The sequence below is a fragment of the Chaetodon trifascialis genome, chromosome 4 (assembly GCF_039877785.1).
Source record: "Chaetodon trifascialis isolate fChaTrf1 chromosome 4, fChaTrf1.hap1, whole genome shotgun sequence".
Lineage (NCBI taxonomy): Eukaryota > Metazoa > Chordata > Actinopteri > Chaetodontiformes > Chaetodontidae > Chaetodon > Chaetodon trifascialis.
Window position 1 is genome coordinate 31,315,018 of NC_092059.1, and position 18,498 is coordinate 31,333,515.

The 18,498-nt window shown below is 40.4% G+C and overlaps 1 protein-coding gene across 1 annotated transcript in view; it reads left to right on the forward strand.

Annotated features, from left to right (window-relative positions):
- Positions 1 to 5,282: 5,282 nt before the first annotated feature.
- Positions 5,283 to 18,498, forward strand: part of lmnb2 (lamin B2) — a 42,677-nt gene continuing 29,461 nt past the window's right edge. Inside the window, exons 1-4 of the mRNA XM_070960990.1 lie at positions 5,283 to 5,686; positions 6,813 to 6,949; positions 14,945 to 15,101; positions 17,414 to 17,539. Of these exons, the coding sequence (XP_070817091.1) occupies positions 5,468 to 5,686; positions 6,813 to 6,949; positions 14,945 to 15,101; positions 17,414 to 17,539 (639 nt within the window). The 5' untranslated portion in view covers positions 5,283 to 5,467. The remainder of the gene's footprint in view (positions 5,687 to 6,812; positions 6,950 to 14,944; positions 15,102 to 17,413; positions 17,540 to 18,498) is intronic.

Below are 18,498 nucleotides of genomic sequence, written 5' to 3' on the forward strand. Positions count from 1 at the left end.
CATCTGCAGACAGTTTCACTTACAGTTTCAACTGATTCATAATCAGAGTACAACTACATTTTCGGAGATGTTAATTAACTATTTGGATTGTAATTGTGATGGTTTCAGCGGAGCAGTGATTGGGTATTTGTGCACTACTTATGCATTCAGGCAGTCTACAATACTTTGCCACGCTTTCTCTCGTTGTTTTATAACTGTGGCGGTGTTGCCTTCCTTTTTAATTTGGTCCTTCACCTCCTCGTAAGCCTCCATGAGGATTTCTGCCTCCGATGGGGAAAAGTACGCCGCTCTAGTTGCCATAGTGAATCGGTGAATCTGTGATTGATGGCGGGGTCTATTTGAGGAAGCCGCGTGCACATACTTATCCAGGATAGGTTTCACCTGGCTTGATGAATCCGTGTCTGCTCATCCTGGCTTGGTCTTTGTGCAACCGATTAAGCCTGGACGCTCTTGTTTTGGATTGGTTGATCTCAGCTCACTCACTTATCCTGGATGACTTAATCCTAGTTTTGTGCAACGGGCCCCAGGAAATGGCCAATAGTTGTGTTTTACAACATCCTTGATGTGTTGGCATGTAATGTATTTGTGTTGTGGACCCACATCCACCAAGGATGGAACTCCACAAAAAACAAGCAGAGAATGTTTCTTGAGGAACTGGGAAATTCCCATGTCAAGCCACACATTGAGTGAAGGGAAAGACCCAGATGCTGCAGCCTTGGTCAGACAGCTGTTCTGCTTTTCATTTTGTGTTAATACTAAAGTTCTATTGCTGAAAAAAAAAGACTTTTTTGACTTTTTCTTGAAGTAAATAGGTACGGGTCGAAATTGACCCGTAACACCATAGATGTTACTATAGTTAACAATATTAAAATGAAAAAATAAATAAAACAAATGTAATTAAGAAATGTGTTCTAAATCCCCTCAGTAATAGGCAGGTAACACAACAACCTTTTATTTATTTATATGATTCTCTTGAGGTTCATTTTACCATTTTTTAAAATTGAAATCGAGGGGTATACTGACAAACAAGGCCCAGAGGCCCACACCAAAAATATTAAAACCAATATTTTCATGGATAAGGAAGCCTAACAAGGTAACCAAGAGATGAGAAACAAATTGGATGATAGATGATTGTTTTTAGTGTATTTTACAGCTGATTTAAGATGCGGAGGTACACAAGAGGAAGGCTAGTCAATACAGAACTGCCTTACACTTGTGAATGGTACAGTGACAAGCCCATAGTACCTGAGTAACATCATTAATTCAGTTATTGTGCCCTTGCGTGAACAACACAGGCCTAATTTTATCTTCATGTACGACAATACTCCAGCTCATCGAGGTTGCATCATTAGAGAAAGGCTGTTGGAGACTGTGGTAACTCGAATGGAGTGGCCTGTTTCTTCTCCAGACCAGAAATCAAAACCTATTGGAACAGCTGAGTAGCTGTGTAGGGGCTCGTAACTCTGTACCCCAGAACCTCAATGACCTGAGGGCCACCCTTCAAGAAGAATGGGATGCCTCAGCAGACAATAAGTCGACTTGTGAACAGCATCAGACATCATTGTCAAGCTGTAATTGATGCTCAAGGGCACATGATGAGTTAAGAAAAATTCCTTTATTCGTCACATTTTAACACACAACATGCAGAGTTGAGGGGGAAACTGTACAAACCATGCATATGTGAAATTTTTTCCCACTGTTCAAACTATCCATGGTCAGTCCTTCCTCCATGGAGGACCAGCAGTGGTGGTGGTGGTGGGCAGGAGTCGACCAGCACCAGTTCCTCTTTACTCGTGCCATGAGTTATTGAGACATTGACGTTTGAGATGAGGAAATCACCATTGCATGCTTCTACTCAAATGTCCTACTTTTATGATATAATATCACTGTAGCATGAACTTTTTACATTTTCCATAAATTTCACCCAAAAACCAAATATCGCTAACTTTTTGTGCATAGTGTATGTACAGATTATAAAAATACCAAATGCCATAAAAATCCTACTGCCCAAAAAAGTACTTTTGCCAATATTTTTATGAGAAAAAATACTAATGTCATATGTTGTATTGCACTTGAGAAATACAGTTTCATAGAAAGGACATTGAATTTCACGAGACTGTATGCACAAAATATACAGCATATAAAAATACTGTTGCCAATATGGATAATAAATAATGTTATTGCACAGCTGGGAAAAAGTATACAACAAGTTAGAGATTACACAACATGTAATGATATTGCACAAGATGAAATGGATAATGTGAGCATGTATTAGCATTGATAACAGTAGTGCAAAACAGAAGTGGGTTTATGATGTAGAATTGGGAAAAAGCATCAGCACAGTGCTACATTTCATGATGCTGCCGTTAAACTCTCTGACAGCTGTTGGGATGACTATCCTGATCAGGAGCTGGCTAGTATCCCAAACTCTGTTAAACAGTCTTAGCACTGTGCCCAGTGTATTATTTTTTTTTGTATTAACCATGAAGAACATCATCAGCCAGGCCAACCAAAAACCCTGGGTGACTGTGGATGTACGAAATATGCTAAAGGCATGGAACTCAGCCTTCAAGTCAGGTGACACAGAGGCACTGAGAACAGCGAGAGCCAACCTGAACTGTGCCATCAGATTAGCAAATTGTGCCCACAGCCAAAAAATCCATGATTTTTTCCATGACGCCTCCACACCAGGAATATGTGGCAAGGCATATGGGCTATCACAAACTACAAGACAGCCCCTCCTGCGTGCGATGATGATGCTGACCTCCTCAATGATCTCAACATCTTCTTTGGGAGGTTTGATGCACTAAACAGCACTCCTGCGGTGAAAGCTGTTCCCCAGGAGGATGAAGAGGCACTCTGTCTTAACACAGCTGATGTGTGGAGGTCTCTGAGGATAGTCAATTCATGGAAGGCCCCGGGCCCTGACAATATACCTGAGCGGGTGCTCAGAGAATGTGCAGATCAGCTGGCTTATATTCTAACTGATATTTTTAATACCTCATTGCATCAAGCCGAAGTCCTATCATGCTTCAAGGCAGCCACCATCATCCCAGTGCCTAAAAAACCTCAGATCACGTCTAACATTCTCGTAAGATAATTGTACATATTTTCACTACACACTCTTCATTTATACATACACACACACACACACACACACACACACACACACACACACACACACACACACACACACACACACACACACACATTGTACATCTATACATACTTTTTAACTGTTTTCAACCCTGTGCTGAGCCTGCTGCAATAAAAATTTCGCTTGGTATACACCTGCTGTTTATGACAAAGTTTGCCTATGTCTATTTACCGTATGTGTAATTGAGATTCTTATTATTCATCTTCTCTTTACTCAATCATAAGCATTTACTGTCTTAAAGCCAAATGAATAACCATGTCATGTGATTAGGTGTGTGCAATGTGCAACACATTATGATGTGCCTGTTGTGGCGACATTGTTCTGATGATAGTCATCCTGTCTACAAAGATAATGTATTGTATATAATCTAACAACTTGTCCTGCTCTGGGCTCTTTCTTGTCATCTCACACTCGAGACAGCAGGCTTCAGAATAAACTCTCAGAAAGACAACAAACGACTTGGTGCTTTTTAGTACAAAATTGTGCCAACATTTTATAACAAATGGCATCTTTCCCAGGAGTGGTCTGACGAGCACTAGCAATTTCCTGACATCTCCTTTTTCTATGATATTTTCGGGTTCTCAATTAAGATTCCATTACACTGTCTGGTCTCCTCCTTAAGACAATCTGAGCTGTGAACCAGTGTATGCATTCGAACAAATATCCAGAGGGGGCACCAAATTACTTGCTATTTGCTATCTAATTACTTGTCAATGTAGTCATGCATAGTGAAATCAAAACCATTCTGTGTTATGCTCACCAGGAAAAAAATTTAAGAAAAAACAAAAGACAAAGACAAAAAAAGACAAAATAGTACATTCTCATCATTTTAATCTGGTCAAAAACACGAGGAGAAATCCCTTGGGTGTAAATGCAAGTACATGCTTAATTTACATTAAACAAAATGCTTTACTCATAACCATTAATATGAGAAATAGGGGTGCTGATCAGTCCTCTCCCTTTTATTCTTGCTTCGTAACAAGTATGTGATAAGTAAAGTCTTATCTTATTGGATTCCAATTTCTGAAAGAAGCCCCTCTTGCACAAGTTTAGCAATTACCTTCAAATCCTTTCTCCTCATCTCTTCTAAAGCTGTTCTCCCATTGCAATCACTATCATCCAATTAAGCTTTTTGTTTCTTTTTGTATATTTTTCTCCTAACCTCATCCTACTCTACGTAACTCCCGCAACCTATTTCCATCTCTCCTAACTCGCTTCCTCAGCTGTCACCTTCCTCCTGCCATCTCTCATCCAGTCACAGCTGCTTTAGGAGTCACCAATGTTTCTGCACGAACAGTGTTGCTGTCAGCACACCTAAATCACTTATCTCAGAGGATACCAATTAGTCCAAACCACTATGGTTCGGCCACATGCGAATACCTTGAAACCTGACGTGATGGATTTTGCTTTCATGATCTCACAAATTCACTTGCGTCACAAGGTAATTGGGAGGGCCAGCACTGAATAATGTAGCATCAACACAATTATCACAGTAAGTTGAGTAGAAACACCCCTTTTCGTAAGTTATTGTTAGCCTACAGCTAAATATTTTGGGAGGGTAATGAGGAATTGCTTAATACTTAAAATATATAAATACTATACTAAAAAATCCAGATCCATGCATAACACTTGGACGTACAGTTACTTTTATAGTTAAATACCAAAGTGCTCTTATGAAGTGATGCATTAATTTGCTGTTGAACTTTTCAAAGTGCCTTTGAACAGTGATGCAAAGGCACAAATGTGTCGTTATGTCAGTAAGTGCATTCACTTACTGACATATGTTCTGAAGTGCATTAATTGAAAAGTAATTAGAAATTATTTGAATAAATTACAATGACAGGTGTCCTGAACTACTACTTCTCTTCTCCATTCATAATTGAGTGTACAAAGATTTAACTGCAAAATTTCATGTAGGACATACATCTTGGTGAAACTTAAGTTAGTGTAGTTTTATAAATAAAAAAAAAATTCGAGGAGAAACGACCGCCTTTCTTTCTTTCTTTCTTTCTTTCTTTCTTTCTTTCTTTCTTTCTTTCTTTCTTTCTTTCTTTCTTTCTTTCTTTCCCATTGTCCCATAATCCTTTGCGAAACAGGAAGGGTCCTCTGGTTTTGGCGCGGTTCTGATAGCGGTGTCGGCCATCTTGGACTCACATCACTGAAACTATCGGAGACATTGCTTACGCTGAGTAACAGCTCATTCATTAACATCGTTTCGTTAATTAAGAAAGCATCCCATTTCGTCACTTAACGAATATAGCAAATACGTTTTTTTTCCTATTCGAAGTGAGGATTGCAGAAAGAACCGTTATGGCGACAGCTACCCCAAGCCGTGAAGCTGGCCGGTCGGTGGCCTCTAACGTTACACCTCTCTCCCCAACCCGGATTTCTCGCTTACAAGAAAAACAAGATTTACAGCACCTGAACGATAGACTGGCCGTATATATCGACCGTGTCCGTGCATTGGAACTGGAGAACGACCGGCTCATGGTCAAAGTGTCTGAGAAAGAGGAGGTGACTACTAGAGAGGTCAGTCAACACCAGCTTGAACTGTTTGCACCCATCCGCAAGTCAACATCGGATCACTTAACCTAAGTCTTAGCTACCGTGAATCAAGCTAAACACCCTGTCCACATGTTGAGAGGAACTTGATTACATTGATTTTGAAAAAATACTAATGATTAACGATGACTAACCCACGTTACTTATAATTAGTAACGGGTGGCAGTTGGCCATTAAAACGTGTAATCAACAGCAGTTAACTACATCCGCTTGGCGACTTTGTAGACTTTAATAACACATATATGCTACTGCATTTCCTGGGGGGATTGTTCGGGCCAATCTATGAGTATGAATTTAGAGTTGTGTGTACTTCACTTGACGTACTATAATAACTTGAAGCATTTCAGCATATTTCAGAAACGTCAGATGAAAACCTAATGTCATTTTAGTTTGCGCTGTTTCCTACTGCCCTTAAGTTTGTTTTGGTTGTATGCCTGGTGGGTAGTGGTAAAAACTCTCTTGGGTTAAACAGATGCACAGCTGTTTAAAGCACTATGAGACTGGATTGTACAACCCTTGAAAGTTATCATCAATCATTGTGCTAGTTGTTGTAAGTACAGAAGAAATATGGTGTTCGCATTACAAAATAATCTACCAGCAGTGTGCATTGTGTTGTAGCAAAAGTTTAGCCAAGTTCAAATTTGCTGCATTTCCTACATTTTTAACAAAACATTAAGTCACTTTCAAGGTAATGTGTGGATGTGAATGATTTTCCATAGAGTGCTGTCACCTGTCTGAGTGCAGCCATACTGTGGTGCGCTATGTGCCAAACCATTCGCATTTTCTAAAGTCTACTGAATTGCAATATCAAGCATAACTGGTAATTGTACTGTATGATGACCTAAATAATGGAGTAGTGCAAAAAGTGGGTCTGTGCCTCCATCGTGTTATGCAGGGGGTGAGAAGAGTCGTCTATGATTGTCATCAACTTGGCTAGCATCCTCTTTATTTCACATTGTTTCCAGGATGTCATAACTAAGAAGACTGCTTGCAAATTCACCCCACAACAGTCAATCAGTTAATTTTAACTTTTGTTTTTTCCCCCCACCTATCCAAGCCATATACTAATGAAGTTGTATATGCTTCTCTTTAGGTGACAGGCCTGAAGGCTCTTTATGAGGCGGAGTTAGCTGATGCTCGACGGGTTTTGGATGAAACTGCTAGAGAGAGAGCCAGGCTCCAGATAGACCTGGGCAAGGCTCAGGCTGAGCTTGAAGAAGCCACACGCTGGTAATATGATGCTGTACATCTAATATTACATATTTGGGCTGTCATCATTGGCCAAAATATTACGTTCAATTATTCTGTCTAAGAAAAATCACACATTTAGGCCGTAAGGTGAACCCTGTTATCGTTTCATCTCGCTCCGACGTCTGCGAACTACACAATCTTTAGCTCACAAAAAAGAACGACTTCTGTTAAGTATACAACTAAAAGTTTGTCGCAAATAAACCTGCCGATTATTTATGGCGAGGCATTTCATGTTGAGCTAGCTTCTTCAGAGCGTAGTAAGATTTTGGTTCGCAAGTGGTGGCGCGAGTCGTTACGTGATCGCGCTAGACCAATCGCGTAGCTCCATTATGACAACAGCCCGGAAACATGGCGATGTCCCTAGTTTCATTCAACGTTACTGATATAGTGGAATTCTACCAAAAGTCTTCTAAAGTGGGCCAAATGGATACTAAACAGTGCTTTATACATAACTGCCTTCAAGAAGAACAATGAGGCAAATAGACAATAAGGTGAAATTTTAATGTTCATGTCGTTTTGATCAATAAAAGGCAAAAATTGTAGATCAATGACAAGGACCATTCATTTATTCATTCCTTCATTTATTCGCTCATAACTAAATACAACACTGATCAACCATAAAATAATCTGCATGGAAAACATATATACATATTTACAATATATACAACAACATACGAAAATGAATGGTAATGTTACCAGTGTAATCAGTGCAATAGCCTACAATTCTCAGACAGTTGCCTACATGCTAGTCCTCACTGTCAGTGTCAGGACAGTTGTCATCTTCCCTCTCCTCGATTTCCTTTGTGTTTGAACAGTTGCAACACCTGCATAAGTCTGTGCAACAGAGGAATTGTTGGTTTCTTTGTAGATAAAAGAGCTTGGTCTGTACCAGCTCTATATGGAAAGTGTCCTGAGACAACTTCTGTTGTGATTTGGCGCTATACAAATAAAATTGAATTGAATTGAATTGAACAGAGTCCTGCAGAGACGCATGGACATCTGCCTGTCTCACAGGCACTCTCTTTGCAACTGCAGTGTATCACATGCAAAACACTGTCATGGGCTGGATTTCTTGTCATCCATGTGACTTGTAGGTTTACATCTTCCAGATGCCAACCGTATCCAGCGGGTGATGGAGCGCCTATCTTTTGCTTGACACAAGACCTCATGATTGCAGCCTGATAATTTGCCCTTTTGCAGTGCTGATGGAGGGCATCACCTGTAGGGGGAATAGATAATTCTGGCAAGGCCGATGATGCCATACAGAAAGCCTTGTACCTGGCCTCCATTGACATTTTCAGCAGCTGGCTGATCATACAGGTGGCATGTACATATTTGCAAAGTAGTGCAAAAGTTGAGTGGTCCAAGTTAAAGTCAGAACCCAGATTTTTAAAAGCCTTAAGGTACTCATCTTTCACACATGCCACAGAAAATGTCTTTCTTTTGCCTTTACCATAAAAGGGATTTGTGGAGTCACACCCAGTGAACGTATGTATCCCAATCAAGGATGAACACACACTGGGTCCGAGAGCTGATGACACCTTGGTAATGTCAATGATGCGTGTCCTGTTGCCCGTCCCTGTGAAAAAATATAAGCTGCATGGTAAATTTGTCTGCAGACTTACAGCAATGACTGCCACATCAGTGTCAGGGCTCTTAATGATGACAGATGTATGCACCTGTGCAGCATGTTGTGCATGTAAAAACACCCTTGTGTCACATTCTTCATGATCACATTGCAGGTCTTCAACAGCACAGACTGTACATCCTCCATTACAGTCACACAGTGACATTGATCTCGATGTGTTATGTACAAGCTGAGGTCTTTGCCCACTCCTCTAAGGTCTGCATTTGTCCATGCAACATACAAGAATTCAAGTGCTTCTTTATTTGTTCCTTCAGAGAGAAACTTTTTCCACTGGGTTGGGGTCCTCTGATCCGGGCCATAGATTTGCATGCGCTGTGATCCTCCATCAGCTCTGCTTGACTGTCCTAAGTTTTTGATGCTTATCTGTGGGTATTGGTCAGTAACAAAGTCAATGCGTGTACACTTGTGCTGCAAAGCAAGTTGGACTATGTACTGCAGTATGGTCTCTGCAAGCTCTCCAAATGTACCTGGTCAGGATCGAATAGTTTGAATGACTGCCATGCCATCAAAAAGAATGGCACCATCTGCTGGAACACTGTCAACTAAGCAGTCTCCTCCTTTGCTCTCTAATAAATCCATTAGAGCTGATTTGTTTGTTTTAGCAAGTGAACCATCAGCACTGGCTAAAGGATAAGAAACAGTCCCCAAGGAGTAAGACAGAATTTCCCTCATTTCTATCTTTCTGCTTTGACCTAGGATGAGGAGCCTGGAAAACAGCTTCTTGTCGGCACGCAAAATCACCTCCTTGCCTGCTTCAGATTTCTTTTTTGCCTTACACATGTCACTGAAGGTCTTCAGTTTTTGTGACTTTATGGGTGAAAATACGTCAACTGAATTAGACAACAATCTCTGTTCCATAAACTCCTTCACAGCATGCTCACCCTTTTCTGATGCTCCAAGCAAATCTTTTGTGACGTCTTCTGCTGCTACTCTTCCAGAGCTAACACACACGATGCTCTCTTAGGGTTCAGCATGGAATCAATGGTGGAAATGATTCTGCAGACAGCCTTTTCATCAGCATCAATCCGTGTTCTGTCAAGGTCTTTTCGTGTGCGTACTTCAGGAGATATTCCTGCCAGGGACTCACATTGTCTTGCTATAGCAGCCCTTTCATGTTGTGACAATATCCAGCGAAACATGGCAGATCGATTCTGTGTTGTGCCTGTCCAGCCACCTTTCGTCTTAGCATCTCTGTTGCAGGTTTGCTCATTAGCCTGGTCACAGGCAATGGAGGCAAATCCATGAGCACTTTGTCGCTGGACAGTCCACTGGCCTTTCACACTAATCTCTCTGTGGCAAGAGGGATGTGTAATTGGCAAATTCACCATTTCCAGCCAGTATGGAGGTAGGTACCGAGTATAATTGACACGATCATAGGCAAAAAACCATGGCAGTCTTAGCCGGTGAAGCTGTCAGTTTGACTCACGTGTTGCACGCACAAACAGTAGGAGTAGCTGCATCATATCAATGTAGGAACTCCAGAAGTTGGATTTTCTGAGCTTTTCCTCTTCACAAAGTCAGTGTATTTCGAACACATGCTACTAAACCTCTGATCTGTGCTCAGAACATCCATCAGCTGGTCTGGAACAGCACGTTTCATCTCAGTCATGACATCCATGTACTCAGCTCTCTCTTGTGGTGGCAAGGAGTCCAGGAAGGTGATAAATCTGATATGCTGCAGACTCTCGTACAGAAGTTTGTGAGCCCTCATGCTGCGATTGTAGTGATGACCATTGATCACCCCATTGATGGATCCTGGGGCAACAACTTCAGATGCGATGAGAATATCTTGAAGCCCTGCATCTCCAAATCTTTTACCTAAAACACTCAGGTAGGACATGCATGTATGGAATTCACAGAGTCTAATCACTAAACGCTGTGTAAAGTCATCATTCTTCCAGCGGATTAGCTGTGCTTTGGCATATATAGCTTGGTCAAACACTAAAACTATGTGATCCAGTTCTAGCTGGTCAGCAATCTGGACACTTCGCTTCAGGATCGTGTTGACTGTTGACATCTCTGTTGGTGAGGCCTCAATGACTGGAAGATAATACAATGCTGACTTTTGCAGAGTGTTTTCACCTTGGAGCAGTGTATGGAACCCTGTCCAGCTTGGGATTGCACCTCCATCCGCATATGTGGACCTCACGAAAACATACACCAATTCAGCTTGTGCAGCAGAGTGGGTGTCCATTCTGCATGTCTCTGCCTCCATTGGTTGACACAAGTTGTGTGGGCCTTGCCTTTTGGACTGATGGTATGGCTCTATAGGGATCTGGGGGCGAGCTTTGAATGAGGAAACTCCTTTTCTCAGTGGCTGTCGGGTGGCTGTGGACATAGTCTCGTTGGCACAACTCTGGAGCATAATTCCGTTTGTATGATGAGTAGTTCCACGGCCTGATAGAGTCTCCTCGCCAAAGTCAATGTTATCCCACACTAGTGTTGTGGGTGCCCTCTTTGAGAATCCCTTTGGCACTTTGTCACTGCCCTCTATTAGTGTCAGTTGGGCAAGGCTAGTGTCTAGACTCAACACTGTGTCCCATGATGCACAATGTCCCAGTTTGTTAAGCAGTGACACAATGCGTGATGAACCTGTTAAATGACGAACAGTTAAACTTAAACACAAGGACTTAGGTGTCTGCTTATGGCCCTTGGAAGCAAGGTACACAATGTCCTGACAAATCAACAACACTTTTAAATGCAAGTCATCAGCAATGTCGACAAAATGTTCCAGTGTTGGCTCCTCAGTGGCACCTATAATCCAGCTAACTAAGTTGTAGAGTTCAAGGGGAACAACAGTTTGCGCTTCAGTGACATTTAAATCTCCTGCAGTGGGAGGCCATGGGCACGACATGCCAGGAGTGTCACTTAGCAGTCTTTTTAACAGTAGTGCTGCTGTATACAGTGTCCTTGTGCCCTCTGATGTTGTTTGGAACTTTGTTTTCATTTTCTCAGTCTCGCTGTCCAGCTGACTCATCTCACTAGACTGTGTAGTTTCAGCACCTGATGGATACGGTAGCATGTCCAAGAGTGTTTCTGTTGACAGAGTCTCAGCAAAAACCAGTTCAGAGACGTTACGCTTGGTGGGGGTGTGAAACACAAGCTGGGGGAAAATCACGGCACAGTCTCCTCTTCAATGTATCCTTTCTGCAACACAACACAACAAAACAAAACACCAACAATTACACCAGAGTACCATCAAAAACATAGGCAAAAGGTGGGCTTCATGATGGTTGTGGTTGGTATAGCCATTTTCACAAAACAACACGGAGTGGTAGAGGGGATACAAAACATTACAGGCTGTAACAGATTTCACACCAAAGACGGCCAAGAAAAGCACACATCCCAAACCACATTGTCAGCTGTTTCTTTTCCTTGTTGCCAAATAGTATATGTCTGTACGGACAGCAAGCTGAGTAGTCACACACGTTTCATGTTAAATTGGCCTTGCATGTGACAAATAATAATAAATTGCCTTGAAATTACCTGTAGTTTGAAGCATCAAGACCTTCACTTGACTTCACCAGTTCAATGAAGGTCTTCCTCAGCTGTCCCATTCTCAGCACCTCCTGGTTGATAAGCAGCCTTTGACGGATGATCCTCTCACAGAAAATCTTATAGCTGACATCAAACGTTGGTTCATTCCTAAAGAAAGAAATAATAAGTTGGAAGAAAATAAAAATATTATGATTGATTGTGTTCACATACAAAAGACATAAAATACATTGTACTCTATGTTTATTTATGTAAAGAAAATAAATGACTTACTGTTCTTTCTCTGGTCTGGCAGGCTCACTCAAAAACCTGGTGTACTGTAGGTAACAACTCTTGTGGTACTGCATCTCCAGAGCCACAGTCTTTGTCTTTGATGTGAATAAGAATGATGTGGTCGTCCTTTAACTCAGCAGCTTTCTGCAACTTGCCTTGTAGAATGGATAGATAGATAGATAGATAGATAGATAGATAGATAGATAGATAGATAGATAGATAGATAGATTTTATTTATCCCGAAGGAAATGAAGTCATCCAGTAGCATCAAGTAACATCAAGGCACACAGACATATGACATCCACATAAACATACAGTACATACTACCCTATGACATCCATCCATACAAACATACATACTACCCAAATGCAAAAGTAAAAGATATAATTGTGTGCAGTGTAGTTTGTAGTATAGTTTAGTTCGGTTATAACATGCTACATGTTCAGGAGCAGTGAGGCTAGTCATTCAACTACTGTGTCTTTGAGTGTGTGTGTGTGTGTGTGTGTGTGTGTGTGTGTGTGTGTGTGTGTAGGGGAGGGGGATGGGCTGCATTTTTTATTTTTGCTTACCTGCTGTTAAGGTTTCTGCTTTTGACAAAGCTTCCTGCTTTGACTGTATTTTTCCTTCTTCTTGCACATAATGCACAGGGCAGGAAGGATGGGGCCAGAGCTCGAGATGGGCAGGCCTGACCTGGATCTTAGTCTCTTTGTTGGACTTGTTGGACTCGGAGTTGTTCTGCTCGATGTTGATGGGATGGCCTCGCTTCTTAAGGAGCTTTCCGTATCATCTCCTCTCTCTCTCATGCGCCAGACGCCTTTCCACTTTTGCAATTGCATTCTTGTCAATAAACCTTCGATAACATGTAGGATGGAAGGCAGCGTCCTCGGGAATGCTTTCAGACTCCAAATCAAGGCAATGTTTGGAGTTCTCAGCTACGTTTTGGCACTCACCCCTCAACTCGAGCCACTGTCGTAGGCTGTTCCTGTAAGTATTCCACTGTGCGATTGTGAAATCCTGACTTTTTTCATGTTTCACTGAAGCTATGTGCATATAGCACCGTTTATGTCCCGAAGATTTCGTTTTTCTACCACTTTCTGGTGAGTTTTCCTCTTCTTCCGTACTACTAGATGAAACTCTGGACGCCGCCATCTTGGCTTGGTGTTGATCAAATTAGGCTTCTCTATGGGTCTAGAACGATCATGTGTCGACCGTGGCACCTCTCGTGGACTAAAATCTTATTACGCCGTGAAGATGCTAGTTCTGTATAAAATGCCTTGTAATAAAGAATGGGCAGGATTTTGTGCGACGAACTTTGTGCTGTAAGCATAACATGACTCCTTCTTTTTATGAACTAAAGATTGTGTAGTTCGCAGACGTCAGAACGGAATTCAATTTCTGAAAGACTTTTCGTGGTTCACCTTACGGCCTAATTGGTTCAGACCATTTGAATATCAATTTTTGCACATTATGCCCATAAGACAGAAAAAACAATACAATGAGAGACATACCTCATGCATAGGTATATTTACTTCAACATAAAGATGTCATAAAGATCTACATACCTACAGATTACAGATTACCTACGCTTGCATCAGATTTACCCACATTACATTTTCATCTGTGAAAGTGACATGGTGTCAAAAATTATCTGTGAATTAGTCTGACCAGGTGTTTGCGGATTCTAGTCAAATATTACATGTTTATGGACCTTATTTTGTGTCTAAGTGACCAATGTGGACAACAGTTTTTGAAATTGGGAGCTGTGGTCGCTAAATGGGCCGCAATGTAATCCCTTGTTGTGTGTCAGTGTACTTCCACTAAAAGTGCTTGTTTTTGCCACTGACTGGATCAGGTTGTTATTGTAAGTGTCTGACATTATGGAAAGGATCCCTACAAATATGTTGAAGAGATCCTTTTTGTTTAACATGAAACAGTCACTATGTAGCTAGACTCCATTTACAGAAACAGTAATTTTGTCATTGTAAAATACACTTCATTCAAACTCAAAACAAACAAAATACAACTGACTAAAACCTTGTTGGTTATCTTTCAATATTCCAACAATCATCACCAACTCTGTATTGGTAGAAATAAACCCTTAATCGGGAAAAGATCAAGAGATAGGACGGACATCAGATAAGATAAACTGTAAATATTTTCACATCTAAATCAGGAATGATTTTCATCACACATTATGACAGGAGAGATTAAGATATGTCGGATTTGAACAGATTTTTAAATTTAAAATAGAAATTTAGGTTTTGTGACTCCTGTCCATCAAGCAGTGCATTCAGAGTATACAGCATGGCGATTCTGCTTTTTTTGTCCCCGTAATTGAACATTCATTTTCCCGATCAAGTGTCTGCGGTTTTTCTTTAATTTGATTATATATTCAAATTTAAAATATTAATTAAAAGCCCTGTCACACATGGCATGTTGTTTGAGATCAGATATGGTGACCTGGTAAGCATTTGGAATCAGTGTCACTTGGAAGGACAGGGTCAATGGCCAGTTTGAAGCAATGATTACCTTCTCCAACCTCTGTCCTTGTGTTCCAGTGCTAAGAAGAAAGACAGCGATCTTGCTGCAGCGGTGTCCAGGGCCAGTGGTTTGGAAGGCCAACTGAACAAGAGTGAAGCAGCTCTTTCTACAGCTCTAAGCCAGAATGCTGCTCTGACTTCTGAACTGGCTGATGTCAATAGCCTGCTGGCTAAGGTGTGTACTGCAAGGTTTTCTACTCAGAAAAAGGTGTGAAGAAAGAAACTAGAGAGGGATGAATAGTCTCAAGTCTGAGTGTGGTTTAAAGATAGTGTTTCAACATAGAGGCTTAAAATCTAATAACCAACTCCTTAGAGCATCTTTATCAGCCCAAATGTTGGCCCTTAAGGCTGATTTACTTCTGTGTTAAATCTGTGCCAAAGGTATGGCGTTCATATGGTTAGCCATTTACCCTATGTCTTAGCCTGACATGCACCTCCTAAGAAATGTAACTACACATCGCGACAACACAGACCACAGCAACTTTGATTAGTCTGCTTTGTAGCATCTCATTTTCTTTTCTGAGTAATGTCAATAATAGGCCTTAATCCTGGGAAATTTCCTGTTTCCCAAGAACTTTGATAAATGGATGGAATAAATAAACATATTTTTCTTTTAATATTAAAAGTGTATTGAAATGTATGTAGAATATTTTTAGTCAAGGCCTACATTTTACTTTCTGAAAACATGCAACGCACTGATTGCTTATTGTAATTACACATTCAACAGTATGGTGAAATGTGCCCCATCTCAGAACAGCCTTGAAGAAAGACAGCCTTAATTCTCAAGTGAATGAGAGCTTTGCTGTTTAAATTTAAGTGATCATTGATCTTATTGCTATATCTTGATATTCCTTAGTTGTTACAGAAGGCTTGTACCAGCAACGCCTGAACAGAATATGGAATCAGTGATTCCATTATCTGATAATTCTTTTAAGTATTTAAATCTCTCCGGTCATAATGTTTGTTAAAAATAATTCCAGAGTTAGATGTGAAAATATTCTGGCTTAGGGCTGGGCGATAAAACGATAGCAGTATGTCTCGTCATAGACACGTAATCAATATCGATAAAAAATGCGTTCGATAAAACATCCGATAATTTTTTTCCCTCGTCGGTAGAAACCAGAAGTTGTGAAACAAGGTTGGTTGCATGAACAAAGGCACTCGCTCTCAGGTAACCGAGCAACATAGGGAGTAATCACTGAGCAGTGGGAGTGACACGCTAACACGCCAATCATGTAACAGTATCAAGTTTGGTTTGGCCATCACGATATCTCGTGTTTGATTCTTCACGACGAGTAAGATGAGAAATAGAAAGTGAGCACTGCAGCGAGCGATGAAATTGTTGATAAAACAGGGAAAGTCAGCTCACCAGTATGGCAGTTTTTTGGATTTTGGACCGTAGTCGTCCGTAGCCGATCATACAACCAATGCGGTCTGTATATTATGCAAGACCGTTGTCCCCACCAAGACCGGTAATACCACAAACTTGTTTTACCACCTTAGCCGCGCTCACACTTATAGCCAGGTTATAAACATCTCTTACACGCACTTTTTTTTTTTCTTAAACACACTTGCAATAAAAATCTACTGGTCCTTATTTTAAGTAGGTCATAAAAAATATCAATAATTATCGATATCGACCGATATAAAACGCTTATATCGTGATACAGTTTTCAGCCATTTCGCCCAGCCCTATTCTGGCTTAACATAGTTTCTCCACAGCTGCTTCTCTGATGTCTGCCCTTCCTTTCACTCCTCTGCCAATATCTTCACATCTAACTCAGTGAATTAAGGGTTTAATTCAACCTTACCAGAGTTGGTAGTGATTGTTGGAAAAGTGGAAAGACAATTTTTATTTAGTTTCTCTCAAGTTTGAAGTGTATTTTACATTGATAAAATTACTGTTTCTGTAAATGGAGTTTGGTGAGTTATGTAGCAGATGCTTCTGTTAAAAGGCTCTTACACTTTAATATATAGGTATGTTGTTGCAAGGATTATTTTCATAATGTTGTCTGAGAATAACGATCTGAGCACTTTTATCATACATTACACTTTGGTTATTAGCAAACTTAGTTATACAACATGTACACAATCAAGAAAAAAAGTAGTAGTAAAATCACAATAGCATTTTTGAGAATATACAGTGCATTCAGAAAGTATTCACACTCCTTCACTTTCCCCACATTTTGTTATGTTATAGCCTTTTTCCAAAATGGATTAAATTCCTTTTTTGTCTCATCAACCTACACATAATACCCCATAATGACAAAGTGAAAAGGTTTTTTTTTTAGAACTTTTTGCTAATTTATTAAAAATAAAAAACTGAAATATCACATGTTCATGTACATGAAAGTACACAGTAGAGGAGAGAGGCTACCGCCTGCCCTTTAACTTTCTAACATTTTTAAACAGATAACACAAATCCCGAGTTAATTTTTTGTTGACTTGTCCTTGTGCTGATGTTAATAACGGCGTGTTGTTGTATAGGCAGAGGATAGCCATGCTGTTGCTAAGCGCCAATTGGAGGCAGAGACACTGATGCGTGTAGACTTGGAGAACCGCTGTCAGTCACTGAGTGAAGAGCTGGAGTTTAGGAAGAGCATGTTTGAAGAGGTAAGGAATGTTTGTGTTGTGTGATGGGCAATGTTATGCACGTTACTACTACAAATCATTGTTTTCATTATCAACTAATCTAGCAGTTACTTTTAGAATTAATTAATAAATGACAAATTCCCCTCTGGAGTTACCAAATCCTAAAGGAAACTGCTTATTTAACTTCACAAATGGCATTGATAACGAATCAGTTGTTACATTTGAATTTAGATAGATTCAGTTTTTTTCCTCACTGGACAAAATAGCAAACCACAACCAGATGTGTAGTGCTGGTGAAAACATGCCATGATAGATATACTGTACACACAGTCCACCCCTAATACAATGAATAACTGACTTCAATAAGAATTTAAACTTCTGCGAATTATTTACCTGGAGCTAAGATTGAAGTCTATGCCAAAATGAAAACACTGGTCAAAAGTTAAAAAACATTAGATACTGCTATTCATTAACTATAGTTTCATTATACTTTAATTTTTTTTCTGTTGAAACCTGTCATTTATCCTTCAAGTCCCAATTATCGTTCTCTGCCATAATCATAGCTGGAAGATGGTTCCACAGGAAAGGAGCTTGATAGCAAAATGTTCTGGCTTCTGTTCTGCTTTTGGAGACGTTCGGAACCATAAGTAAGCATGCATTCTGGGAACACAGTGTTCTAGTGGGGTAATAAGGTACTATGAGCTCTTTAACATAAGATGGTGCCTGACCATTTATGGCTTTGTAAGTAAGGAGGAGGATTTTAAATTATATTCTAAACTTTACAGGGAGCCAGTGCAGAGTGGCTAATTTTGGAGAAATATGATCTCTCTTCCTCATTTTTGTCAGAACACGTGCTGCAGCATTCTGGAGCAACTGGAGAATACTCAACAACAAATTTGGGCAGCCTGATAGTAAGGAATTGCAATAATCCAACCTGGAAGTTACGAATGCATGGACTAGTTTTGTTTAAGTAGGATTTA